The sequence below is a fragment of the Pleurodeles waltl genome, chromosome 5 (genome assembly GCF_031143425.1).
Source record: "Pleurodeles waltl isolate 20211129_DDA chromosome 5, aPleWal1.hap1.20221129, whole genome shotgun sequence".
Lineage (NCBI taxonomy): Eukaryota > Metazoa > Chordata > Amphibia > Caudata > Salamandridae > Pleurodeles > Pleurodeles waltl.
The window spans coordinates 1412430790-1412458434 of record NC_090444.1 but is presented as its reverse complement, the minus strand read 5'-3'; the positions used below and the strand labels follow the sequence as shown (position 1 = coordinate 1412458434).

The following is a 27645-nucleotide window of genomic DNA, read 5'->3' as shown; positions in this document are numbered from 1 at the left end:
TCTCCTCAGAACGGGCCAAGTTCCCAGGAGAGGACTCCAAGGTGAAGCTTGCATTCCTCCTTGTGTACAGGCAGCTTCCCCCTGTTGTTCTAACTGATAGCTCGTGGAATGTAAATAGCGCCCTTCGTACCAGGCAGATGGAGCGAAATTGAGCAGAAAAACACCCCACCCTTCAGCTTGCCGAAGCTTGTGGAAAAACACAGAACAGTGCCTTACGCACCGAACCAGACTCGACAAAATGGAGTCGTGAACCAAAATGGAAGCGAAGGCCAATGAAAGCAGAGGCCAATGGTCCACACCCTGCACCACTGTTTACCTTGCACGTAGTGCTGCCACATGCACGTAGTGCATGTAGCAATACATTTCCACCCTTGGACCATTTGGCCAACTTACAACTAAGTATATCCTATAAGCTGAAATGGCAATGCTCTTGGGCGAAACTGAGATAGAAGGTTAGGCACACACTGAAAACAACAACATAATGAAATTAAAATAACTGTTATGATAATGATTACACCAAAGAAATAACGCAGTTGGCCTAAATTAGGCAGCCATCCAAAAGCCCAATCCCACCACCCCTCGTCAACATCCTGCTGCACCCCCTTCACCAACTTATGTAGGGCCTCTATGTGGGAGTTGATTGATATGGAGTGGTCGGATAAATTGAAGCAACATAATCCTTCAAAATCACTGCAGCCATGGTTGTGTTTAAGCAGTAAATAATCAATAGCAGCGCGATTCTGCAAAGCAGCTCTTCTAATTCCCTGTACATCTAATAACAGCTCAGCTAAGGCAGCTGATGTATAGTTAATATTCTTGACTACTAAACATGCAAGTTTATTAATAACTCTGGTATTATATACTGCAAGTCCTGGCACCCCTACGATAGAACCAGCTAAACTAACATATTCTGTTTTGGACAGCAATGAAATTTCAGAATCACAGTCCGTAGGTAATTGAATAGTGTCTCTGGTATAGCGAGGGTGTAGAGCAGTATCCATAGGAAACATGAGAAAGCCTAAACGTGACCAGGCACAAGGCCCTCCGGTTAGATTGGCTGGAATATAAGTAAAAGAAAGATTACCACAAGAAAAGAGCCAACCTTTAGGCAACTTAACATTTTGAATGTGGCTGGCAGCAGGCACCACATGTTGGCAAAACATCGAATTATTTACATTCAAACAGGTTAGGTCAGTCCGTGAGTGGCACAACGTCCGTTGTGCAGCAGTTAAGTTTTTGTCTCTTTTCTCCAATTTGAGCTGAGCACATTTACCTATTTTCATAGGATCACAGGTCAATGAATAGCACACATCCCCATTTGAGATGTTAAACGTGAGTATAGATGTCATGTTCCTCCACAACCGCCTGCCCACCTCCGGGCAATGACGGCAGTACTCATAGAGTGACAGATGGGAGCGAACGTCACTCACATCCACCATTCCATCCTGGTTTGTATTGTTAAAGATGTGTAATAATACAGCAGCAGGAGTGGGCACTGCCACTAGACAAGTGGTAATCAAATCTTGAACGCTTTGCATGTTACTCATACAGAAGTGAGATATATTCAGCACTTCCTGCGCTAGATGAATCCAAACATTGTTCGGTTGATGCAGCAACGTTGGCATCTGCGGCTGACGGTTTAATTTTTGGGCTATGAGCCCCTCCCGCTCCCCGGTGGAGTCTCCCGAACGGGCTCCATACACCACACTCATGGCACAGGCACTCCACAGGATGATCTGAAAAGAACAAAGGACAAAACACGTATTATCATTCTCGCAGATAGCATTTGTCAGCGGGAACATGTTCCCATTTGTCTTGACCAGGTCGCATAACTACCAGGACATTGTCTGGTCCAGTGGCGATGACATCAGCGGGTTGAGGAGGGTTATTTGGGGATTCAGGGCCATATTTATACTTTTTGACGCAAAACTGCGCTAACGCAGTTTAGCGTCAAAAAATTTAGCGCCGTCTAACGCCATTCTGAAGCGCCATGCGGGCGCCGTATTTATTGAATGGCGTTAGCCGGCGCTACCAGACCGGCGCTGCCTGGTGTGCGTGGAAAAAAACCACGTACACCAGACAGCGCCGGCGTAGGGGGAAAATGGCGTATGGGCGTCTTAAAATGGGGCAAGTCAGGTTGCGTCGAAAAAATCGTCTTAACCCGACTTGCGCCATTTTTTAACGACGCCCATCCCCCATCAACATGACTCCTATCATTGTAAAGATAGGAGTCATGCCCCCTTGCCCAATGGCCATGCCCAGGGGACTTCTGTCCCCTGGGCATGGTCATTGGGCATAGTGGCATGTAGGGGGGCACAAATCAGGCCCCCCTATGCCACAAAAAAAAAAAAAAAATACTTACCTGAACTTACCTTAATGTCCATGGGATGGGTCCCTCCGTCCTTGGGTGTCCTCCTGGGGTGGGCAAGGGTGGCAGGGGGGGTCCCTGGGGGCAGGGGAGGGCACTCTGGGCTCATTTTGAGCCCACTTGTCCCTTAACGCCATGCCTGACCCAGGCGTTAAAAAGCGGCGCAAATGCGCCGTTTTTGGCCACGCCCACACCCGGGCGTCATTTTTGCCCGGGAGTATAAATACCACGTAAAGGCCTGGGAGTCATTTTTTAAGACGGGAACGCCTCCCTTGCATATCATTAACGCAAGGAAGGGGTTCACGCTAAAAAATGACGCACACTCCGGGCACTTTGGCGCCCGAAGCGTCTAACGCCATAGTATAAATATGGCGTTAGTTGGCGTTAGTTTAGCGTCGAATTTGCGTCGAAAAAAACGACGCAAATTCGGCGCAACCAGAGTATAAATACGGCCCTCAATCCACACTTTGGCCCCTGGGTTCTTGTCAGTAGATCCGAACCCTCCTTTGCCTCTCACAGTGAGAAGAGCTGGGGCGCTCCCCTTCTTAACAACACCTCCATAAACCGGCATAATGACAATTTGGGCAACGCGATCACCAGGTTGCACCACTAGGTCTGTGTCACCACTGTTCAAAAGAATGACTTTCAACTCGCCTTGGTAGTCTGCATCTATCACGCCTCCTAAAACTTGGATGTCCCTCAAGGCAAGCCCAGATCGAGGGGCGATCAGACCGTAATGCTCAGGGGGAATCTGAATTCCCACCCCAGTTTCAATCAGAGTGATGTCTCTAGGTTTCAATCGATGCATGTGTAAAGCATGTAAGTCAAGTCCTGCAGATTCTGGTGTAGCTCGATATGGGGCCAAAGCTCCTGGAGCTGTTTCCCAATACACAATGGTATTGCTCGTTGTAAACGGATTAATCTGTAAAGCAGGTGTCAGCATTCTCATGAGAGGTGTCTCGGCATTTGTTAGGGGTCGGTTGTTCAAAATTTGCAAAGCATCATACAAATTATCCCTCCACCCCTTCAGTGTCCCATCATTCAGTTTACGCAATTGTTCTTTCAGCAACCCATTCATTCTCTCAATCAGTCCCGCTGCTTGTGGGTAGTAAGGTATGTGAAAAATCCACTCAATATTGCGTTGTGCACAATAGTCCTGCACTAGTCTGCCCTTGAAGTGGCTGGCGTTATCACTTTGAATCTGGAGTGGCACCCCATAGTACAGAATCAACAGATTTAGTGTTTTTAGGGTGCTCTGCTGAGTTGCGCGCTTGCAGGGAAAGGCTATGAGATAACCAGAGTAAGTGTCTACCACAGTGCAGGCATACTGACACCCTCTGCTCACTGGCATTGGTCCAATGTAATCAATCTGCCAAATCTGTCCTGGCAATTTACCTCTACCTAGCTGGCCTCTCACCACCTGTGGGACCGGTCTGTGCTGTGCATGCTGACAAATGGGACATTCAATGATCGCTGTTTTAATCAAATCTAGGGGAAGATGCATCCCTCTAATCTCAGCCCACCTGTGAGTAGCCTTTTCTCCAAGATGTCCGCATTTCTGGTGTGCCCATTTAGCCATTCCCACCAAATCAGAACTCTGCGCCTCCACTTCAGCCTCTTGAATCTTGGCTCGATCGTCTGCAAGACAATTGAACCATCGGTCTAATGAATCAGTTGGACAGTGAGCGTCCACATGATAGACAGTCACGGTGCTTTGAGGTAACATTTCCCAGATCTCCTGCCATAACTCCTTCCCCCATACCTCTTTGTTATGGATTTTGTACTGATGTGCATGCCACGTGGGAAGCCAAGTAGCTAACCCATTGGCGGTAGACCAGGAATCTGTATAAATGTGACATTTTCCGGGTAGCTCCTGTTTTAAAGCCTGATACACGGCATAAAGCTCTGCATACTGGCTACTTTTTCCCTGTCCTGTAGTTGTCAAAAGCTTCTTGGTAACAGGATTATAGGACACTGCCTTCCAGTGCCTTTTCGCTCCAACATATTTTGCTGAACCATCTGTGAACCACACATGTTTTTTGTCATCTGCAGACAAGTCTGCGAACGGCTGGCCCCACCCTACTGGGGATTCACATACTGAAGGTACATCATGCAACATTTCGGAATTCTCTACTGGAGCCTGCGCTACCTGCTCATGCAAAACGGCGGTCCCTTTTGGACCCGCTCGTGCCCTGTCCTGGACATACCATTTCCATTTTATAATGCTGGCTTCTTGCGCATGTCCAATTCTATGAGTTTTTGGGGAACTCATCACCCACTGCATGATTGGAATTTCAGGCCTTAAAATCACATTGTGTCCCAGTGTAATTTGCTCAGTATCAACCAGGGCCCAATAGCAGGCCAGCAACTGCTTCTCAAAGGGAGTATACCGCTCTCCTGCCTCAGGTAACTTCTTTGTCCAAAATCCCTGTGGCACCCTCTTTCTTCCTTGTTTTTGCCATAAACTCCAATTGGCATACTGCCCCTGGACTGTCACATTCAACTCAATGTCTCCCTCTCGAATCGGCCACAAATCCAAAGCATGCTGAATGGCGTCTTTCGCCAATTCAAACGCGCGCTGCTCCTGCTCTCCCCATTCAAACGCATTTTTCTTTCGTGTAACTTTGTACAATGGGGCCAAAATCTGAGACAAATGGGGTATATGTTGTCTCCAATACCCGAATAGTCCAATAAAACTCTGGGCTTCCTTCCGATTTCGCGGTACTGCGAATTCCTTAATCTTTTGTTTCACTTTTGGCAACACTTCTCTGTGTCCCTGATTCCACTGAATGCCCAAAAATTTCACGCTCTGAGACGGTCCCTGCACTTTATCGGGGTTAATCTCCCACCCTTTATTCTGCAAATGTTCCACCACCCTGTCTAGCTGAATTGGCACCTGTTCTTGCGTCTCTCCCTGCATCATCACGTCATCTATATAGTGAGAAATTTGCACTCCGGGAACCACTGGTACTTCATCCAAATGCTCTGCCACCAGCCGGTGGCAGATAGTGGGGCTATGTAAATACCCCATGGGTAATCTACAGAAGGTGTACTGATGCCCCGCCCACTGGAATGCCAGCTGAGGCTGGCTCTCAGTAGCTATTGGTATCGTAAAGAAGGCATTGGCAATGTCAATGGTTGCATACCAAGTCCCACTGTGTTTCTGTATGTTCTCAATCAAGGTAATGGTGTCTGGGACCACTGCAGTCAGAGGAGGTGTATGTTTATTCAATTGGCGATAATCAATCCAAATCCTCCAACTGTTATCGCTTTTACGAACAGGCCAGAGGGCATTATTCCACGCAGTGGTGATGGGAACTATTACCCCGGCCTCTAGTAAATCATGTATAGTCTGGCTAATCTCCTCATGTCCTCCCGGTATTCTGTACTGTTTCATTTGAATCACCTTAGTAGCTTGGGGAAGTGTTACCGGAGGAATCTTCAACAGCCCCACCCTTGCGGCGGCTATTGATATAAATCTTTTGGAACCAAATTGATAACATCCATCTTCCAAATGTAGGGTCATCCCTTTCAAAATGTCAATTCCAATAATGTATTCGGGAATGGGCACAATCAGGACAGTGTATTCTCTCTTTGGAAGTGCCACTATTTTCATGGGAACCACTATCTGCACTGCCGGGGTTTCTTTTCCGCCCAATCCCGTAATGGTGAAGTACTGTCCCCTGAATTTTCTTGGATTGCCATGAATCAAAGTGGCCTCCGCTCCGGTGTCAACGAGGGCTCGAACTTTTTGAACATTTCCACGTTTCCAATAAATTTCTACTTTGACATGAGGTCTGTTATCTTTGCGAGCCCATCCCTGCACCGGAGTTTGGCCTGTTTCCTAATCTATTTTCACTCTGCGCACATCAGAGTCTGCCCAAGTCAAATCTGGATACAGTTTGCGGTAATTCTCAGGGAACTCCTCCTCCCTGTCTCTGCTTCGCAACCTCTCTGAGCTTACCAGCTCCCTCTCCCACTCTCTTCCTCGAGTTTTCCCAGAACCTGTCAGTTCCCGGTCTCTATCCCTGCTCCGGGTTCCCTCTGCGCTTCGGTGCTCTTCCTCCCAATTTCCGTCCTCTGGGGATCTCTCTCTACGGTGGGGTTCTCTCCCTCTCTCTCCCTTTTCACCCTCACGCTCCTCCCCTCCTGCCTTTCTCTGGTTCACCACTTTGTTATCCTTCTTGTTCCCTTTCCTGCTCCCCTCCTTTTTATCCAAACCGCGTTTGCGGTACATTTCCCACATGTCCTTGGTGCTTATCCCATCAATTTCATTCCTGGTCACCCCATCTCGCAGCAAGGCCTGAAACATGTCTCGCCTTGTCACCCTGTTGTTATCAGTACGATTCTCAGACCGTGAATTCCTCTCTGGCTTAGCCCATTCTCCTAAATCACTTAACTCACGCACCGCTTCTACCACCTGAGACAATGGGTTACCCGTCTGATTAATTAACAAAGTCATGATGACATGCTTATATGCAGAAGGAGCGGCCCTAATCAGCCGGTTTCGCACAGACACACTTAAAATTCCATTCATCAAATCATGGGCATTACCCATAAAGATAGCTGTTTTCATCCCTTCTTCCTTCAATCTCTGTACTGCATCTCTCAAAGTATACCAAGGTTTATCATTAGGCGGCCAGTCTGACTCTGTCGGATACTTCTGAGCACACCCTTGCGCAGCTAGCTCTAACAAATTGGTCATGGGACCATTCCCTGGATAGGTTCTAAACTCATTTTGAATAACCGGGTCTGTACTTAACATACAAATCCTCGGGGCATCGCCGTGATCCAATTGGACCCCCTGGCCCCCCATATCGTGCACCCGCACCAACCACGTAAGCAATGTTTCCCCAGACCTCTGTCGAAATCTGTCTATCACATCACTTAGTTCTTGCTGTGTATAATCCTCCAGGGCATCCAACATCACCCCTCCAGGATTAGCTGGGCTATGCTGTAACTTTCGCCGATATATGGGCTGCGCACGGACAACATTCCTGCGCTCTGTCTTCTCCTGTCTAACATCTTGGCAGTCATCGCCCCCGGACCCATCTGAAAAATCAGATGTATCCCAGATGTTTCCATCCCAAAATTCAGGGTCAAAGGCTAATCCTGCCTGAGAGATAACTAAATGCACCTTCTTTTTATTAACTTTTCCTCTTCGTTTCTTGTGTTTATATTTAGCTACGCTAACGGCCGTTCTCTCTGCAACCAGTTGGTACATTTCCAACTTATCACTTAATAATTTATTTTGACAAGCTAGCATGGTAGAGGAATTTCGGGCTTCTACTAACTCCTTCCCCAGCTGCTCGTGGTCTTTTTGTAACTGTAAACATTTTTCATACAACTTTCGGTACGCAGAAAGCAAGATCCAGCCTCGCCTCCCCAACGCACAAATCTCCCTTCCCTTGTCAATTGAAACTTTCCGTAAACATATAAGAAGATCTTCAGGTTCCACATTCAACATACACGCATTCCAATTTTCACACAAACCAGCACAACGTGACCATTCCTGAGCTAAAAGTTTATACAGGGCGGTTTCCCACCCCGGTATTTCTATGTCTGGATTTGCTACATGAGAACCTGCTTTTGAGCTCGCTTTGATCTTATTAAGCATTTTCCCTTTTTTTTTTTTTCGAATCCTGCAAACGACTACGCCAATTTGTGCTGCTTTACTCTTCAGAATATCAAAACTATGCACTTCAGGATATTTTAAGGCACAATGTAAAGCAATCACTCTCAAACACCTTCGTAAGTAGAATAATCAAGTTTATTTAAGGGGCAAGTTCTCAGCTAGCAAAACTAAACCACACTAATATATATATATATATATATACATCAGGAGAATAACATGAGAATAATGATAAAGATATAAGCACTGTGTGAATAATTGCAAAAGTAAGTGCATATAATACAAGCACACACAATATACCTCAATGCTCAATAGCATGAAAATGACTGCAAGAATAAGTGCATATTACGCGCGCACACACAATATACTTCAATGCTCAATAGCATGAAAATGACTGCAAGAATAAGTACACATTACGCGCGCACACACAATACACTTAATAAATTGAAAAGCTTCACCGAAAAGAGCGTCTGCATCCCTCCGCCGTACACAAAGCTGGGGAACCCAAATCAGCTAGCACAGGGAGCCTCTGTTCGGGACAATCAGTCCTCCTGGCGTTGCGTCCAACCCAGAAGAGAGTTCCTAAACCAGCCCATCCAGGCCCCCAACTTTTATAGTATTTACTAACGCCCAGGAGTCTTTTCTAGAAAAAGACCCCCTCCTTTACAAATTGTGCAATCGGCGGTACCTTGTTCACCCTTCGAGACGTCTCCTCAGAACGGGCCAAGTTCCCAGGAGAGGACTCCAAGGTGAAGCTTGCATTCCTCCTTGTGTACAGGCAGCTTCCCCCTGTTGTTCTAACTGATAGCTCGTGGAATGTAAATAGCGCCCTTCGTACCAGGCAGATGGAGCGAAATTGAGCAGAAAAACACCCCACCCTTCAGCTTGCCGAAGCTTGTGGAAAAACACAGAACAGTGCCTTACGCACCGAACCAGACTCGACAAAATGGAGTCGTGAACCAAAATGGAAGCGAAGGCCAATGAAAGCAGAGGCCAATGGTCCACACCCTGCACCACTGTTTACCTTGCACGTAGTGCTGCCACATGCACGTAGTGCATGTAGCAATACAAGGAGACGCCCAGAAGAAGGCAAATGGTGTTGAAATGCGACTGAACACTGACAATAAAGTCTATGAAAAGGTGAAACTGAAGGTGAAAATGCAGCTGAATACTGACAATAAAGTCTACGAAAAGGTGAAGGGTCCACTGTGGAGACATGCCTGACAGGGAGTGAAAGGAAACCAATGGTGCAGCAAAAGCCTGGAAATCTACTATTGTTTGTGAAGAAGACTGGAAGATGGCACAGATGGAGATGGCAAGTTTAGGAGAACTGATGGAGAGGAAAGGAGAAGGAGGCTGATAATTGGTGGGTGCATGCTAATGATGGAATACTGCCCAGAGGCAGTTGTTGAAGAGGAAGAGTGAGAAGAGGGTGATGACAGCACTGGGTGATCTGAAGGAAGTTGGCAAAGGAGAGAGATTGAAGAGCTAGAGTGAGGAGAGAAAGTGGAAGAAAATGAGTCAGAGAAAGAGAACGATATACTGGATGGGAGGCCGGAGGATCGGCATGGAGAGAAAGGAGATTAATTAGATGCAGGAGAAAGATGGAGAGAAAGAACAGCAGAAATTGTGGGTTGAGGTGGAAAGCCAGAAAAAGCTAACAACAGAGCCTGACATTGATCCTTGGTATTCAGGAGTGGAAGGATGCCGTAGGACTAAAGAGAGGTGGAGAGAGTAGGGCATAGAAAAAAAGGTGACTAAGAAGGATTATTATCAGTGGTATAAGGAAAAGGGCAATGAGAAAAACATAGACTATGGGTTTAGTACAGTGCTTAATTTGAGCCAGCGGTTTCTGTTGCTGGGTACCAGCACTTATTTTTAAAGGCCTGCACTTAGTTTTCTGCATCAGGCATTTACTGCGAGCAAACAACACATATGGGAAAGGCGGAAGAAAAGAAAAACGAACAAGCATCAGAAAGAGAGAAAGCAGAAAACTGTAGGAGTGAGCTAAAGGGGCAGGAGTGGCTGTAAATGGATTAAAGAGGCCGAGATGACCTCAGGATTGCACTGCCTCAGTGTTCTGTGCTCGTGCATTTAGATTCAGCAGCCGCATACTTCAGCAGAGAGCTTTGGGCACCAGTACCTTTTTATTTACAAATTAAGCACTAGAATAGTAACAGGTCAGTGATGCTATGGACAGAAAATGAAGGCAGTGGGCCAATGAATAATTGAGTACTAAAGGGTCCCCGTAACACTTATGGTAGTCCCTCCAGGGAAGAATACACTTAAACATGAACAAAGGGCTACTCAATTTTTAACCCATACAGAAATGGATTAATTGCTTTCACATAACTTCCATAAATGCCTCTAGAGCCTGTATATATCATTCCTTTTTTCAGGCAATAATCTTCTTTATTATTTTCCAAATACGCATGATTTTACTCTATATTTTATACATTTCAACTGTTTCTACAAACCTAAATACATAGCAGAAAAGTACTTAATGGATGATGAATAAAAGCGATCACCCCCACCAAAATCCTTGAAGGAATATATTGAAGTGCAATGTACTAGGCAATGGACCTTGATACGTTTGTGTAATTGATTTTAATGGTAGCACGTGTGAGTCTTGGTATGAATGGGTATGAATGAAATTTTGTAATTGATCTGAGTAGTATATTCTTCCTCTAGAGGGGGTGATCGCCTTTATTCATCATCCATTGAGTATTTTTCTGCTTCCTGGGCAAAGTTTATTGAAGAACCTTTAGTAAAACAGAGTACAGGATAAACTATTGTGCAGAAGTGTCAGCTTATAAATTCACATCCAGTGATATTGAAGCTTTTGGTTTGTGAATCATATTGGAATAGATAGATATAATTGCGCTTCATTGAATGTATAGTAAAAAGAAGATAACAATACAGAACAGTTTCAAATGGGCACAATATGGTTTGCTGTGAAATAGCAGCAGTCACATAAAAATGCCACTCCAACAGGAATTTAAAACAGCATTGGCAGGAGCCAGCAACTGATAACGCTTGAAGGAATGTTTCCTGTGCTCCAATCAACAGAGTCTTGCAATCACATTAAGCTCTGAATACAAAGGTAACACTAAAGTAATTATAAAGTAAAAACAAAAATACTGGAAAGAACTACCTTGTGTGCAGATGTGCTTCCCATGAAAGAGCAAAATACAGTCGCTCAAAGTGAACTGAATCACTGGTTTAAGCAGGCTGACTCTGCCCCAGGCCATATGCGGTAGTAGGCAGAAGCACAATGTGAATGGCACAACAACAGACCAATGGATGAAGAGGAGTGCCTGAAAGCCCCTTTAAGTAAGTATATTATACATACAACTTTAGTAAAATCTAAAGGTATTGACTAACACCAGACCCAAAAATGTAGGTGGGTTCAGGCTGAAGTCTGTCACTTAAATATTTTGAGAGTCTAACTGGCTACCAAAGTATGTAAATAAAGTTTCACAGTGTAACTGCTGTCTGTGAACCAGAAAGGTATGTTGCTAAGAAAAGCATGAAAAGAAATGTTTATAATAAATAATTTAAATAATTTCACTTTCTACAGTACAATGACAATGAACCTCTAATTAAAAGAATGCATATAAATACCTTACTTTTATAACTGGAGTCCCTTTTCTCTAGGTTGTCTGCCTTTGTTTTAAGATGTTTCCTGCAGGCCAGACCATTCATTTATATTGATCAAGCAGTGCTTCAATCAGCAGTAATGTGGCTTGTGCAGTACCAGGATATTATCACTGGAGAATTTAGTGAACCAGGACATGTGATACATACTGAGCTGCAAGGTGGACTTAATGGCCCAATCACTCTGACTGCGTATATACTGACAGCACTTTTGGAAGATGAGATATACCGGGTAAGATGATTTAGTGGTTTTCTGGGTAAGAGGCATTTAGTCATGAACTCCAGGTTAAATGTGATTTGCACTAAATGGGGTTTACCATAACACAATACATTAAGAGTTCAACAGATGCAATTGAGTCCATACACAAAAGCATTTAGGAGTGTGGGAGGTACCACTACAGGACTACTCTTTTATGTACCCTTACATAATCATAATTGCCTTTGTGAATCTGCACAAACCTTATAGTAAATGGGAGCATAGTCCTTTCTACGTGTACTTCTTACATAGGTATAGTTCCTGAATGCTTCCTTACTAAATATTTTGGAGCCATTCGCAAAGGCATAGAAGAGTACGTAACAGAGTACTACAGGAGTACAACTTCACATACATATAAATGCCTTTGTGAGTTGGCCCAATTATACATAAACTTGTGGTTTCGGGACCAATGTTGAAAACATATTTTTTTTAATAGGAGTCTAACCTGTAGTTGTACTCTCACTACAAAGACCTGATGCCATGTTTGTAGCATAAGCAAAAACAAAAAAAGTGATTCTCTGCAATGGTCTGGCACACCATTAATTGTGTTTTTTCTGCAAGAGGAAAGAAGAAAATGTAAAGAACCAGCTGTCTCTCTTTTACCTCATGGCTTTAACCAACACGCATAAAACCGTGCAATAAGGCATACCATCCTACACATGGAAATAAAGTATCAACACTGCCTATTGCTACTTTCCAGTTTATTTCATTGTCGTGCTTCTTTAATGGCTTACCTCACTTTTCTTTGTTTGTCCCACGTCTGGAGAACTTCTTCACTGTGTTCTGATAACTTGTGTCATTCAACTGCTTGCATTCAGGAAGCTATTTTTTGTTTCAGCACTACATGAGAGTGCAGGAGTCTTTTTCCTCTCTCTGGTCAAATAACAGCCCTCTGTGCGCACCCTGGTGTTCCCTCCTCCTGCTCCCCAGCTTATCTCCTGCTCTCTCGAGCGCCTCTCTGCCCTGGTTTTACTTAGTTTTATTTTTTCCTCCACTCTTCCCACCACACACTTCTCTGTTGCTACTCTGTCCTCTTTTCTATACTACTCATTGCCCCACTGATACATATCCCCCCTACTGCTTAGTTTAGCCGTATCTTCCCCATCACAGTGTTTGCCTCCTTTAAAAACAAAAAGTTTTTTTTTTAAAACACACATTCACACACTTTCTTTTTTGTTATCACTGCAAGATTTGTGTTCGACATCTTGGAGTAACAATTACAAAGTAAAATGGCTTCTGTCGCATGCTGTGTGCACACATCATATTTATGGTATCATGCTTGTCCTCTGTAGCATCATAAAGCATATGCCCCAGGCCTAATGCCGCATGCATTCAGGCTTGAGATTGCTCTTTTTTTGCAGATTCTGAAAAGCCTCAGCAAAAGACATTTTTTTTTTTGTTTCTTCTTTTGCCGATTTTTAACAGCATCAGCAAAAAGGCACTTCCAAAGCTTGTCTGCATTGACAGGTAAAAGATAAGACGTATTGGCTTTGCATATGCTTGCTGTAGTTACATTTACTAACCTCTGTTTAATATTTGGAAGAAACATATTTTGACCCTTGAGAGGCATTTCCCGTTTTGATTACCAAGTGGAGTTGTTCCAGAGACAGTAATACATGTTGGAAGCAAATGCAGTGTTTGCCCCCACAATAAAGCTGGTTGAAATCTAGAGGGAAGAAGAATGATGTTAGCACATCACAGTAGGAATGAAATTATGAGCAATTTTCACATAATTTCCCAATCCCAGGTGTCAAACTTGAGAATGGGTGCAGCATACACACCGACTAGCTATTGTTCCCCTCACAAACAGTAAATATAGTAAATAGTAAAAATTAGTCACAATGCAATTTGCACCTAAGTTGTAATAGAGCCTTTTCAGTTTTTTGTTGAGCGCACACATGCTTTGTAATGTGGAGAGACTGCTTCACTGACATTTTCACTCAAAGCGCTAACAATTGAGTTTAAAAGGTTGCATTTATTTAGCTGATTCAACTTAAAAAAGGGTTGTAGAGTGGTCAAGAAGCATTGATTAAGTATTTCCATATTACCAGGAAAAAATGCCATCATTAAGAAAGTATTCCCGAAATACAGGGCCAGATTTATTAAGAGCTTGTGTTGCCCTTGTGTCATGAAAAGGTGATGAGGCAACGCAACCCCTTAACTGGGATTTACTAAGCAACTCAAAGCCACTTTGCGTGGCTCCACATGGTTTAGTAAATCCAAAGTAATGCAGGGCAACTCATTTTGGTGTTTTGTGTTATCTGGCGGCAGGGAGGCATTCCATGGGTGGAGTGTTGATGGTCCCACACATCCACCAATGGATTGTTCCGATATTTACAAAGAGTTGAAAACCTAGGAATGAGTCAAAATAATACACCTCCTAGATCCAGGCATAAGGAGGATATATATTTTTTCTCCATATCCTGAATGAATGCATCACATATAGAACAAGCATTTGCAATGCAGTAGGTCTCACATTTACGAGAGGTACAGCTACTGGCTACGAAATTACATTTACAGCTCTGTTTACACAAAAGTGAAAACGCAGAGCCCTCACTTCCAAAAGCATGTGCTGGGCTTGCCTGAAAAAAAAGAAAACAAGCCGAGCCTGGGAGCTGGCTTTTGTTAGGGTTTAATGGTGAAGCAGATGTTTGAGGAGCCACAGGGAGATGAGGACAGCACCAGGATGAATGCAAAAACATTTCAGCGATAAGAGAGGAGGTGGGAGTACTGCAATAAAATTCAAGCAGCTATGTGCCTGAAACACCCACGGTGTGACAGGAGCAACAAATAAATTATATAGTGGTCCGTCAAAGCAAGAACCAAAGTGGAAATATACAGTTCTTAGTCTGTGCTCTGAAAGAAAAAGAGGGACAAAGAGGCAGGACTGACCACTAGCAAGCACGGATTTTTAAAGGATACTGAAACAAACAAATGCAATTGCTTTAAGGCCACATGAAGTATACTAAAGTATGCAAGAGGCTGTACGCTTATGCTCAACCTAAAAAGGAAAACGCTTTTGATCATCATTGTTTTTGTGCAGGAAGGTGTCTCTTGTTGCACAAAACAATCATGCTCATAATGTGGGCATCCATAAACAAAGGTGCAACAGTACCTAATTTAGAACAAGGCAGCACACAGTGCACCAGAGCAAGTAGGCAGCAGAAATGTGCCATAGCTTTGTAACTATTGCACAGTCCTGATGTCTTCCTTTCATGCAACCTAGCACAGTAGGTTGCCTTGCTGTGCTGCATTGCGTGAAATGTTAGCAAACATGCCCCATTTTCAGACAAAGGATAATCTGTTCACCACTCTCAAAACGTGTTTCCTAGAATGAAAATGCCCAAAACAAGGATGGAGATTTTATAGAACCAAAATGTGGTCTTCTTATCAGGGGAATGGAGTGAGGAAATCGGGAGAGAGTAATAAACTGTTGTCACATTATGGGTAGTTCCCTGGCAAGTTTTCAAGGGGTGTAATGTTAAGATCTCTCTAACCACAAGGCACCTGTCTGGTTAGAAGGAGCCTCTCCATGGCATCCTAAAAACTATATTTGCCACCTGAGATTTAAATCAGTGTATCATTATGTGAATGATGATGCATGACTAGATCTAGTTTTGGGGGGCACTGTTTAATTTGTGCCGTTGGTCGCAAGTGTGGCCCACCAGCACTTATTTTTGGAGGCCAGCAATTATTTTTCTTATGACACTTGGACCCAGATTAAAAGAGAGAAAATGACAAAGGAGGAAGAGAAATACGGAAAAATAGTGAGCCAATAAAAGCAGGGATAAAAAAGAACATGCAAGAGTGAGATAAAGAGGCAGGGAGTGTCTCTGGGTGGATTACAGAGGCCTAGGGTGGATTCAAGACTATACCATCACCTTTGATGGCATCGGCCACAGGCTCTCAGCAAAACTTTGGGCACCAGCACTTATTCTTTTACAAATTAAGCACTGATGGGGGAAATAAGGCTGTTAGAAAGTGCAGGACTGAGAAGAGTCATGGATAATGATTAGTGGCCTGTTATAGGCAGGCAGCGGAAAGTTTATATGGCAATACCTGTCTTCTACATTAGGAGAAAAGATGCTTGCCTTTTCCTGATTAAAAAAACAATTATTGTGGAGCAATAAACATAACAGTACATGGTGTTTACACTAAAATACCTAAGATAATCAGAGTGCTCCCAGCACATCTGGACTATTTGACAACATAACACAACACAAAGAGTGTTACAATTTAAGAGTTATACTTTACACTATATGAAATACAGCATATCTTACACATTCATTAGGAAGCTATAACAAGCAATCTCATCGGGTTACATGACTTGCACAGTATCTCCAACTCATCCTGTTTCCCCTATTCTGTATATAAGATAAAGGCTATCCCACAGCAGTAAATATTGGATATGAAAGTAATGAAACACAGCAGTTGCTGTGTTGATATTACAGATGCCTGACTCGAGGAAACAGGCGTACACATGACGTGACGGTATTGAAAGATTTTTCTGTGCGTCAGCATGACGTACACACGAAGTTCATAACGCCAGGTACTAGTGAAGTATGTCCACAGTGTCCAGCCTTTCTGCATTGGTAACAAATGGCGGCTCCTCTGCGAGGAGAGACCCCCCCCCCCCCGCCAGCAGCAACCGCTGCAAATTCTTTAACAATGAAAGGATAATAATCTAAGTTTATTATCCTTTGATTGTCAAAGGGGCCGGCATTGGAGATGACAGGGACGAGGGGCGTGCATTGTGCACTCCTCTCAGTGTGCATGTGTGTTTGGCAAGCAGTCTCAGCCCTGCCAAACACACATACGCAGTAGGTTATCTCCAGCCCAGCACACTGCTGCCATGCTAGAGAAAGCTGGCACATTCTCCCAGCCAATCCTAACACTGCTCCGAGCAGGATTGGCCACCGGGCAGGCTGGGAGCCTGTGCCTGCAGCCTGCTGAGGAAACGGAGGAGCGGCGGCAGAGAACAGCTTCTAGGTACGTTTAAAAATATATATATATTTTATTAATATTTCCCCCACCCCCACTTCTTTCCCCACCCCTGTAACACCCGCAGGCCATGACTGTTGGAAACACAAAGAGGGTGTTCCCAGAGGCTTATTGGCAGTATTGAAGGTATTGAGATAAACACCTTGAAGGTTGTAATTTAGTGGGTGATCCCAAAAACTTTGAATGGCATTACCACACTTTTCTGCACACTGTGAATGCGATGTAAGTGATGCAGAAAATGCAGTGCTTAATTTGTAAATGGAAGTGCTGGGGCTGAAAGCTTTCCTCAGAGGAAGCCACCAGTGCTACTAAACGTCAGGCTTGCCAGATCCCGAAGATATGAGTGCCAATGTACCCCACCCTCAACCATTGGCCCAATTGAGCAGTGAGAAAATATATGAATGTGGACAGAACACTCACGATTTCCAAGGTTCCTGAGAAAAAGGAAGATCTGGTGTTGAAAAACATTTGTTTGTGAGGAAAAAATACATTAGAGAAATATCACCCATGCTCTAACCCTAAGAAGAAAGAATTTGAGAAGAACAGAGGTTTCATATGTGTAGGATTAAAAACACAGGCACATTCCAGGAAAATAGTGCAATATATACATTTTTCCAAAGTAAAACCCATTTGTGTTATGAATCGCATAATTTGTTGTAAATTGCATTGTGTTTATTTATATGTCAGACCTCATAACATATATCACCCAACATTTTTAGGTTTGTGATTGTACAGCAGTCCACATGACATATTGTTACCAATTTTTCAAATTATATACAGTAAGTTTTAGCTCCACACATAGTCGTATTACTCTCTATCCATATACTATGTGCTGTTTTCAGCATCATATGACCTTCTCAGAGTACTTGTATTTTAATGATCGATGGACTATTTTACATCTAAAGAATCAGTTTAGCCACCACACATACAATAATGCATATCATGCATGCACTGTATAGAGAAAGCAATCCTTTCTGTGACATGTTTTACCACAGTAGCTTGATTTAATATTTTTGTCAGTATTCAAGTGTGAACCTGATCTTTAGATGGCCACCTAGCTGTGTTTTTTTCACAAAGGTCTGCTTCTTTTCAGGTCATTAACACCATCATTACATCTTCCTCCATAATTACCATCACTACTGCCAATGACCACTACCACCACTACAGCAATCATAATGTCTGCCATTACTACAGCTGCCATTTTCCCATCATTTCTACCATTACCTTCATCATTACATACCAGCACAATTATTTCCTTCACCATTTTTACAACTGCCACCACCATTACTACCACCACCAACACTACCTTCACCATTACATCTCTATTACCACTAATACGACCATTATCACTACCACCACACCCAACATAACTGCCTTTACTATCACCACCTCCACCATTATATCACCATAAGTAGCACCACCATTGGCACCACTATTACTAACAGCACAACTTATATTCCTGCCATCAATACCAATGCCACAATTATCACTGCTGTTACCACCACTATTACCACCATCCCCATTTCACCGTTACCACCACCAAAGTCAAAAGGTCTGGCTTTAAGGAGAAAACAAGCAAATACAGGTATGATCAAAAGTTGTTTCCATGTATTAAACTAATTAAAGCCAGAACTACCGACTTTGCCTTTGCTTGTTACAATGTGCACCCTGAAGCAGGGCAATGACATTCTCATGATGATGATCTATATTTTTGATGAACCATTGTGATTAGCTGTCACAGGGTTTAAAGAAAGTGTAACAGATTTCAATTTAGGTTTACATATTGAAACAAGCTGTAAACCTATGTTGTTACTATTTGTTTTTAGAGATACTACAAAGTTCATGTGTCAAAAGCTTTGGAATTTCTTGAACAGAAATTTGAAGAAGGAATTTCCAGTAACTATACCCTCGCGGTTGTTACTTATGCCTTATCATTGGCCAACAGCACGAAGGCACGATTAGCACTGGATGTACTGAATGGAAGAGCAGACAGAACGAGTAAGAGTTCTAGTTGTCAATATTCAGAACTATTAAAAGTTCATGTTGGTTGTATTCGTGCATTTGAGCAAACTTAATTGATTGCCATAAGAAATCTGGTCGCCCTAAATGTGATATCTTAGAGAACAGGAGTTTCGAATCACAGTGTATAACAATTTAATTTGCTACATTAAATATTTCGACCACATGACTTACAGTAGTCGATCTGCACTGCCTGCCATTTCAGGCAGGCATATTCAAGCCATGCTGACTCATGGCGGAGAAATCTGCTCACTTTACTTAAAGCGATTTGTAACTATCTAGTCCAGCTAAGGGTAAGTATTTTATACTGCAGGTTGTTCCATGGGTGGGGCATTCTGTGTTAAGAAATTATATGATGTCATGCGCTGCAAACCACCTTTCACAGTTGTGCAGTGAAGGCAGAGAAGGAGGAATTAATTGTGTAGGTGTGGAAGGTGGGACTTGGTACAGGGGATGTAGGTCAGCGTTGAGAGACGGCAGCCGACCTACTTCCCTAGGTAGCCCTTCACAGCAGTGGGAATGGTTTCCTGCTGCTACACAGAGTAGATAAAGCTGCATATTTTTTCTTAATATTATGCAAGTTACACACTTTGCAAAGCTTCTAAAGTTTAAAAAAAAAATATGCAGTGTTGTGTGACATCAAAGGTGAACAGTTCACATCATGTGTGCACTCACTCGTACTTGCTGAGTTCAGACCTAAGGAACCAGACCTAACGAACCAACTAAACGTATCATCATTAAAAAAAAGAAAAAGAAAATCAGCCTTCTCATAAAGCCCTTCCCTCCTGAGTCCCCAACGACAGCTTCGCCCTCTGAAACATATAAAGCTCTCCCAAATATATTCGGCCTTTCCCATCCCGCCACTGAACATCAATTAGGGGGCTTTACTCCCACACAGATCAACATGCCTTGGCACATCATAAGAAGTCCTGAAACATGGACAGCATAAGAACTGCTGCTATGAAGAAGCTACATGTTGCAAGCCTGTCCTATGCAATAAATTAAATGAATAAGTAAATTATGTTTAAAAAAACCCAACACATTCAAGGGGTTGAATTGGTATTTGAATATAGTACAGTAGTGAACGTAGAAAAGACAAACATATGATAGACACATGGAGCCACATCAAATCATGCCGACTTTGAGATTGCAGTGACTCATGTTTGAAGTGACTTAGTGGTATCAGGCTTCCTCCAGTCACCTCTTGGCCTATGACCAGTGTCAGGAGTACTGGGATGGTGAAATGTATTGTATGTCCTAGACTGACCTAATGCATAATGTTCAACTTTTAAAGGGGAGGCAGAGGGAGTTAAGAGTGGTAATGGAAATCCTTCTGCAGATTTTCTCCTTCTAAACATGAGCTAGAGGACTGCAACAGCAAACCATTATTCTACTGATATTTAACCAAATTCCTAACCTGTTCAAAACCAGATGCATCCTGGTTCAAGGGTGTGAGCTGTCCACTGTTATTCAGTTATGGCTATCTTTACCTACCCAATCGGTGGCAATGGGCCCCTTTTTGCTGCTTGAATTATTGACACGCTACTTACATTACTGCATACACAGACAGTTCATGTAACAATCTAAAGGAAATACATTGCTGTGGCCCTCAAACCTCTGTTATGAGTGCCTCATTAAGGGGATGGCATCCGCTGGTGGTGCAAGGGCATGTTTATCTTCTAGAACATGTTGTTTGTCCGATTCTGATGAGATTTTCTACCTAAATTTGAAAAGGAGAGAAGACTTCACTATGTCCTGCGCCAAAAAATCTTGCCAGTCTCAGAAAGTCTTAGAGAGTGTTGCCTTAGGCTCTGCCTTAAAGTGCATTCCAACATTTTACCCTAGGACTGGTGGCGCAGAGTTCCTGCAAATGCAGTCATAGTTCTGTCTGTGAAACCTGTTTGATTCGTTAGATCTTTCTTCTTTAGGCCAGAGGTTGCTGAAGATCATGAGAGAGAAGAATTCTAGTAGAATATGCAGTACCTCAAGTGCTACCAAATCCTGAGGAAAAGCCATGGATTGAACAAAATACTCCTAGAGAACTGCAGCAGCCTGCCAATGCTCCCTAAAAAAGACAGAACCTCAGTGCCTTGAACTTTGCAGTTTTTTGTTTTCCTTTGCAGGAATGTACCAGGGCAAAACTGGTCTGGAAACTGAATGGTTCCAACATGGATTGATCAGTAATATACATAAAAATCATATTATTCGTTGTGTCTGTCTCCTGGCTTTGTTGTTTCTTTGATAAAAAAAAATTACATAGTATTATTTTGTGGATATGTGTTTTTTTTTTAAGAGGTTGGGTTGAAAATAAGGTTTTATGATGTCCAATGTTATTCATTTTGAATACTGATAAATGGTGTTATATATTTTATCCGAATTGTGAGCCTTATATTGTGGTGATACTGTATGGAAGTTGATTTTTGTATTATATGATTTGTGTTGAGTATGTGATTGAAAAACAGTGTGGTTAGGTTTTGCATAGGGAAATACTTTTTTTCCTTCCATTACAAAATGGAGGCCTGGTCCTGTTCATTGACTTCGATTCATCAAAATACAAGGGGTAGCGAACGTGATGTCACATACCCTTTGACCTTGCTGTCATCATAGGAAGTGACATCATATTATGTTTGACCCTTGTTAGACATGTCGGCCTTAAGGTGATCTTCCCCCAAATTATTTGCCTGCTTGCCTCACATTTTTGCTGATTCTTTTTGTTGTCTTTAGGGCTCTGAGCACTTTATCACTGCTAAACAGTGCTAAAGTACATGTGCATCTCCCTTAAACATGGTAACATTAGGGTATCCACAATTGACATATTTAAGTTACTTGTAAGTCCCTTGTAAAGTGGTATGTCATATATCCAGGACCTGTAAATTAAATACTACCAACCACACAAGTAGCCTTTCAGACCTGTTTTAGACCTGCCACTGCAGAGCCAGTGTGTGCAATTTCACTGCCCCTTCGGCCTGGAACTTAAACCTCTTGCCAAGCCTTAAACACCCCTTTTATTACACATAAGTCACACTAAGGTAGGCCCTAGGTCACCCATAGGGTAGGGTGCTATGCAATTAAAAGACAGGACATGTAATTTTAAGTTTTACATGTCCTGGTAGTGAAAGGCTCCCAAAGTCATTTTTCACCACTGTGCGGCCTATTCCTTGCATAGGCCAGCATTGGGAATTCCTTAAAATACTTTTGATTTGTATTTCCTGATCAGAAAGGAGTAGCGTAGCTACATCATGTTTCATATCACAAGAATTTTAAGGATAAATTCCCTTTACTTGTAAAGATTTAACATTACTATTTGAACTATTTTTACTATTTTAGAAATTCCACTTTTAGAAAGTGGGCTTTTCTCTGCTCCTATTGCTTTGTATGCCTTGCAGCCTATCTCTAATACATGCCTGGCCTAGCTACACTTTGTGCATTCCCTCTAGACAGCTGCAAACACAGGAAGGATGGGTATGACAAAGTACTCATCTGTATTCGGATGGACCTTCTTTGGCTGGAAGGGTGTAGAGTAGCTAACAATTAAACAACGTGACTGTCTGCACACAAAGTACTGATTACCTCCTCTTGGTTGTCTGGAGCCAGGGCTAGGAAGAAAGGATCTCTGTGCAGTTCAAGGAGCTGCTTTAAAGGCACCCCCACTTCGAAGGCACATTTGGGTATAAGTACTGAGTCTCTGACCTCACCAAAGTAGTACCCTTCTGGACTTAGGAAGAACTCTTCTAGAGTAAAGACTGCTGTGCTTTAAGGATTGCCACTTTGCTTGGAATGCCTGTTCCAAGGAACCGCTTCTCTCCTTTGCTGAACTGCCCCTCTACCTGCTGATATCTGCCATGCTGAGGATAAGGGCTGGGCTCATCTTACTGAACCCAGAGTGATTCCAATGGCTTGCTGGCTTGCCCATGTTCCTCTGCAGTCTCAGGGACATCAAAGGCTGCCTGCAGCACTCCTGGTGCTGCTGGATTCTGCCATCTGTGACTCATACCCTTGTCTGAGGTGCCCCCTCCAGTCCTGAACCTCAGACATGGGCTCTGAAGCTGACTTCTGAACAAACGATGTATCGCCTCAAGTGCAGTGCAAATGCTGCTGCCTCACTCCTTCGACACAGAAGCTGTTCAATGACAGTGGATTCACAACCTGCGTGGCCTGACGAGTATACTCTGAAGTTGGATACCGACGCTGGACCCAGCTGCGAGGATCAAACTGAAGCATCATGCCCTTGACGACGACGCATCTCATTTACTTTAGTGAAGATCAACGCTGAGGCAGGACCCAGCTGTGAGGATCGAATCAAAGCATCATACCCTTGGCATTGACACTTTGCTCCATCAAAGGTACTGGTTTAGTGGGCCCTGCATGGGTTATTTAGCTGGCCTACCCTCAGTCGTGGTCGGCCCGAACTTTGGATTTGCACCAATCTCTCGCGACCACAAGTGAACTTTTGACCGCAAGTGACCTGTAAGCACTATTTTTCTTTTTTTTGTTTATTCTTTCAAAATAATATCTCAACCTCCTTTTTCTTCTTTGAACTTGCTTTACTCAGTTAAGTATTCTATATTTTTCAAAGCCTGTTTGGAGTCTTTTTCTGGTGTTTTCATTGTGTTACTGTGTGTGTTACACAAATACATAACCCATTGCCTCTTCAGTTAAGCCTGCTTGCCTGCTCTGTGCCAAGCTACCACAGGGTGAGCACAGGTTCATTTAAAATATGTATCTGACTTGCCATGACTAGGAATATGGTCCCTACTTGGACAGGGTGCATATCACTGCCAACTAGAGACCCAATGGCTAACACCCTTGCATGTTTTAGTAAATATCCAGTAACATTTTGGGTCATGACTGCACCAACAAAGTGGTGCAGCCATTACAAAAATTTTAGTAACTCTGGGCCTTGGTTTCTCACGGATCCCGCTCTCTTCTTTACCATACAAAGAAAGAGTAACAAAAAACATGGTTCCAACATATGTGACTGTGCAAAATCAAGCCCTTCTTTCTTCCTACAAACTTTATCTTCACAGCCCAGGTCCTAATTTTCTAATATCAGCAGAGGCTGCAGACCACTCCCTGGTCCCCTAGAGTGCTCATTGAAACCAATTAGAGCAGTTCTTCATGTAGCTGCTCCACAAATCTCCAGCCAAAGAAAGTTTAAGTATATCTATCCCACGTTGAAAGATTTGCATGGGCTACCTCTCCCAGTTAAGATTCTTCTCACAGTTTGTTCTGTGATATGTAAGGCATTCCAAATTATTAAACCTGTCTACATAGCCTCTAGACTGAGTGTAATTGTTGACTTAGTTACTAATAGGAGCACATTGCTGGCCATGCTGTAAAATAAAATGAATCACAAAGAACCCCAGTGCGGTCACGATCATTAGCACTACAGAACATGCATCACATGATGGATTTACACAGACTCAAGAAGAGAACAGGAAGAAAGGATTTATCAGACATAGGCCCTTATTACAACTCTGGCAGTCGGTGATAAAGTGGCGGTAATACCTCCAACAGGCCGGCAGTAACAAAAATGGAATTATGACCATGGTGGAAACCGCCAACACATACAGCCACTTTAACAGTTCGACCGCCACGGCGGTAGCAACAAACACCGCGGTGGTAACCAACAATAGCCAGGCCGAAGACAATGTACCACCCACTGTATTATGACAGACCAATCTGCCACCTTTTCCGGGGCGGTAGCAATGCCGTCAAAAGCACGGCAGAAACAGTACACAGAAGGAAAACGACTCAACTCTCGACACTCAAGGAAGAACCAGGATGTCATGGAGCCTGAACTGCACATTTTTCCAATGCTGGTCTACCTCCTCCTACACCAGGAACAAGAACGGTGGCAAAGGCGACCACGGTGAGTACCGCACCTAGCACACAAGGGAGAGGGAGGAAAAAGAGAGCAACACACACATACGCAACACCCCCAACACCATACACACATACAGATGCAACAACATCACATATACACCCCATAAGCCTCAGGAATAAAGCAAGGACAAAAGAAATTGATTAAAGTGAGTGTTATATTACAAATTTAGATAAATACGTCCTCAAAGAACTAAACAGTATGTACAATATATACAAATGGAGGGACAATGCCCACTCAAAAATGTCCGTGGCCCACAGGGCCATAACACGTAGGCTAAGGCCACACTTGACTCCTGCCTCAATATAGAGAGAACACTGCTGGGGCATCAGGTCAAAAACACACAGGGGGGATGGGGAATGGGGGGGCACGTCAGCCAGAAGATGGTACAACGCCACTGCTCCTGGAGGGGGCTATATGCCCTATGCGATGTCCTGGGGAGTGCAAAGCCACAGTCTCTCAAGTGGGTGGTTTGCCCACCGCTTGGTCCTGGGAAGTGCAAAGCCACAGTCTCTCAAGTGGGTGGCTTGCCCACTGCTTGGTCCTGGGGAGTGCAAAGCCACAGTCTCTCAAGTGGGTGGCTTGCCCACTGCTTGGTACTGGGGAGCGCAAAGCCACAGTCTCTCTAGTGGATGGCTTCACCACTGGTTCTGGAGGGGGTCTTGTGTCCAGTGTGCTTCATCCTGGCAAGGAGGGGGTCAGTGGATGCCTTCTTCCACTGGTTCTGGAGGGGGCCTTATGCCCTGTGATGCTGATCCTGGATGGTGCAAGTTCACAGTCTCTCACCTGGGTGTCACACCTACAGGTGTTGCAGGGGCCAGGATGCACTACAGCCCAATTAGGCACGACTACACACTGCTCGCCGGCGGTGACAGCTGCTCAGTGGATGCCAGTTGCGGGGCTGGCAGCGGTGTTGTCAGTGGTGGGGGGAGGCTCCAGCCTTCCCATGCAGCCTTGGATGGCTACCCACTGGGGCTGCTGCTGCTGGCAGTGGTGCTGCTGATGGTGTAGGTGGCAATGCTGGGGGCGGTGCTGGTGGTGGTGCAGGTGACGGTGTTGTCAGTAGTGGGGGGAGGCTCCAGCTCTTCCCCTGCTGCCTCAGATGGCTGCCCACTGGGACTGCTGCTGCTGGCAGTGGTACTGCTGGCGGTTCAGGTGGTGGTGCTGGCAGCGGTGCAGGTGGCGGTGGTTGGGGGAGGCTCCAGCCCTTCCCCTTGCTGGCTGGTGGTGCCTCCTCCCCTTTTCTGGCTGGTAGTGCTGCCTTCTCCTTGCTGGCTGGAGTCCCCTTCCTGCCCTTGCTAGCTGGTGGCCCCTTCTTGCCCTTGGCAGGTGGTGCAGGCACACTGGCTGTGCTGACAGGTGCCTCCTTGGAGACTCTCACACCTGCAGTAGTTGCAGAAACTAAAGTGGCTATGGACGGGGTGGCTGAGTTGCTGGTCTGAGTTCTGCCCACCCTGGCCCGTGGTGAAGGACGAGGATAGGGGCAGGGTAGAGGACAAGGGTGGAGAGGAAAAGCCTTTTAGGGACACTGGGGCTGGAAGAGGGTGAAGGTTTGGGAGTGTAGGAAGAGGGAGAGGTTACAGAAAAAGATACATAAGAAGAGGTATTATTCATACCGTCCGGACTGTTATACTCATGGCCCACCATATCCCTCCCATCCCCTTACGCACAGAAATTGCCCACCGAACAGGCAGCACTCTGCCCAGGACCCCTCAGCCCCATCCTACGTGAGGCTTACACACACAGCACTCCATACATTCATGCCCCATGCATCGTGCTCACAGTGTACTCACCTGTTTGTCTGGAGGACCACAAAGTAAATGGTACTGGGGTAGGACCCTATCTACTAGTCTCTCCAACTCCTCGGAAGTGAAGGCAGGGGCCCTTTCCCCAGACACTCGAGCCATGGTCGCTTCCAGACACAGGTCACAGCAGCACGTGCAGTGTAGGTCCTCTCCTGTTGAAGGTCAGGTAGCAAGTGAGTGGACGGATAGAAAATGGCGGTCACGTCCGCAGCGGTGCGTACCGTCACCGCCGGCGTACATCACCATTGGCCACTGTATCCCATAGGGCCCAATGTTAACCAATGAGGAGTTGCACGACGGTCATCGACTGCCTCCCGCAATGGCGCACAACGTCAGCGGAATTACCTCATTTCCACTTGTGCCTCCTCGCAGGTCAGGCGGCCGCCATCTCAGGGGGGCACAGGGCATGGCACGTAACTGCAGCACAGGAGACATAGGCACATCAACGGACATACATGTTCACATTAAGTTTCTGTAAAAAATGCAAGGCATATTAATCTGGTTATATGTTTGAATATGATCATCTGCTCACGGTTTGTCACCCTAGAGTTCAAGCACTGAGGATGAATAGGAGATGGAGACATACCCCCGTGGACAGACCCCTGGTGGGCCTGGCGACAATGGAGGACAGGCACATTATACTAACCTACAGACTTGATAGGGCCACAGTCCAAGAGCTGTGTGCCTAATTGGAGCCAGACCTGATTTTAGCTATCCACGACCCCACAGATATCCCCCCTCTAGTGCAGGTCCTGTCAGTGCTCCATTTCTTGGCAAGTGGTTCCTTCCAAACGACAGTGGCCATGGCATCAGGGATGTCACAGCCTATGTTCTCAAACGTGCTGATCAGAGTGTTGTCTGCCCTGATGAAACACATTTGCAGCTACATCGTATTCCCCCAGGTGGAGGATTTGGCCACAGTGAAGGCTGACTTCTATGTAATGGGACATATCCCCAACTTCATTGGCGCTATTGATGGTACACATATTGCCTTTGTCCCACCCCGGAGAAATGAAAAGGTGT

General features: G+C 44.5%; 1 protein-coding gene across 1 annotated transcript in view; it reads left to right on the top strand.

The window, feature by feature from the left end:
• The window catches only part of LOC138296506 (CD109 antigen-like), an 827002-nt gene that overhangs the window by 650242 nt on the left and 149115 nt on the right, over positions 1-27645 (top strand). Inside the window, exons 25-26 of the mRNA XM_069235677.1 lie at positions 11658-11889; positions 18741-18912. Of these exons, the coding sequence (XP_069091778.1) occupies positions 11658-11889; positions 18741-18912 (404 nt within the window). The remainder of the gene's footprint in view (positions 1-11657; positions 11890-18740; positions 18913-27645) is intronic.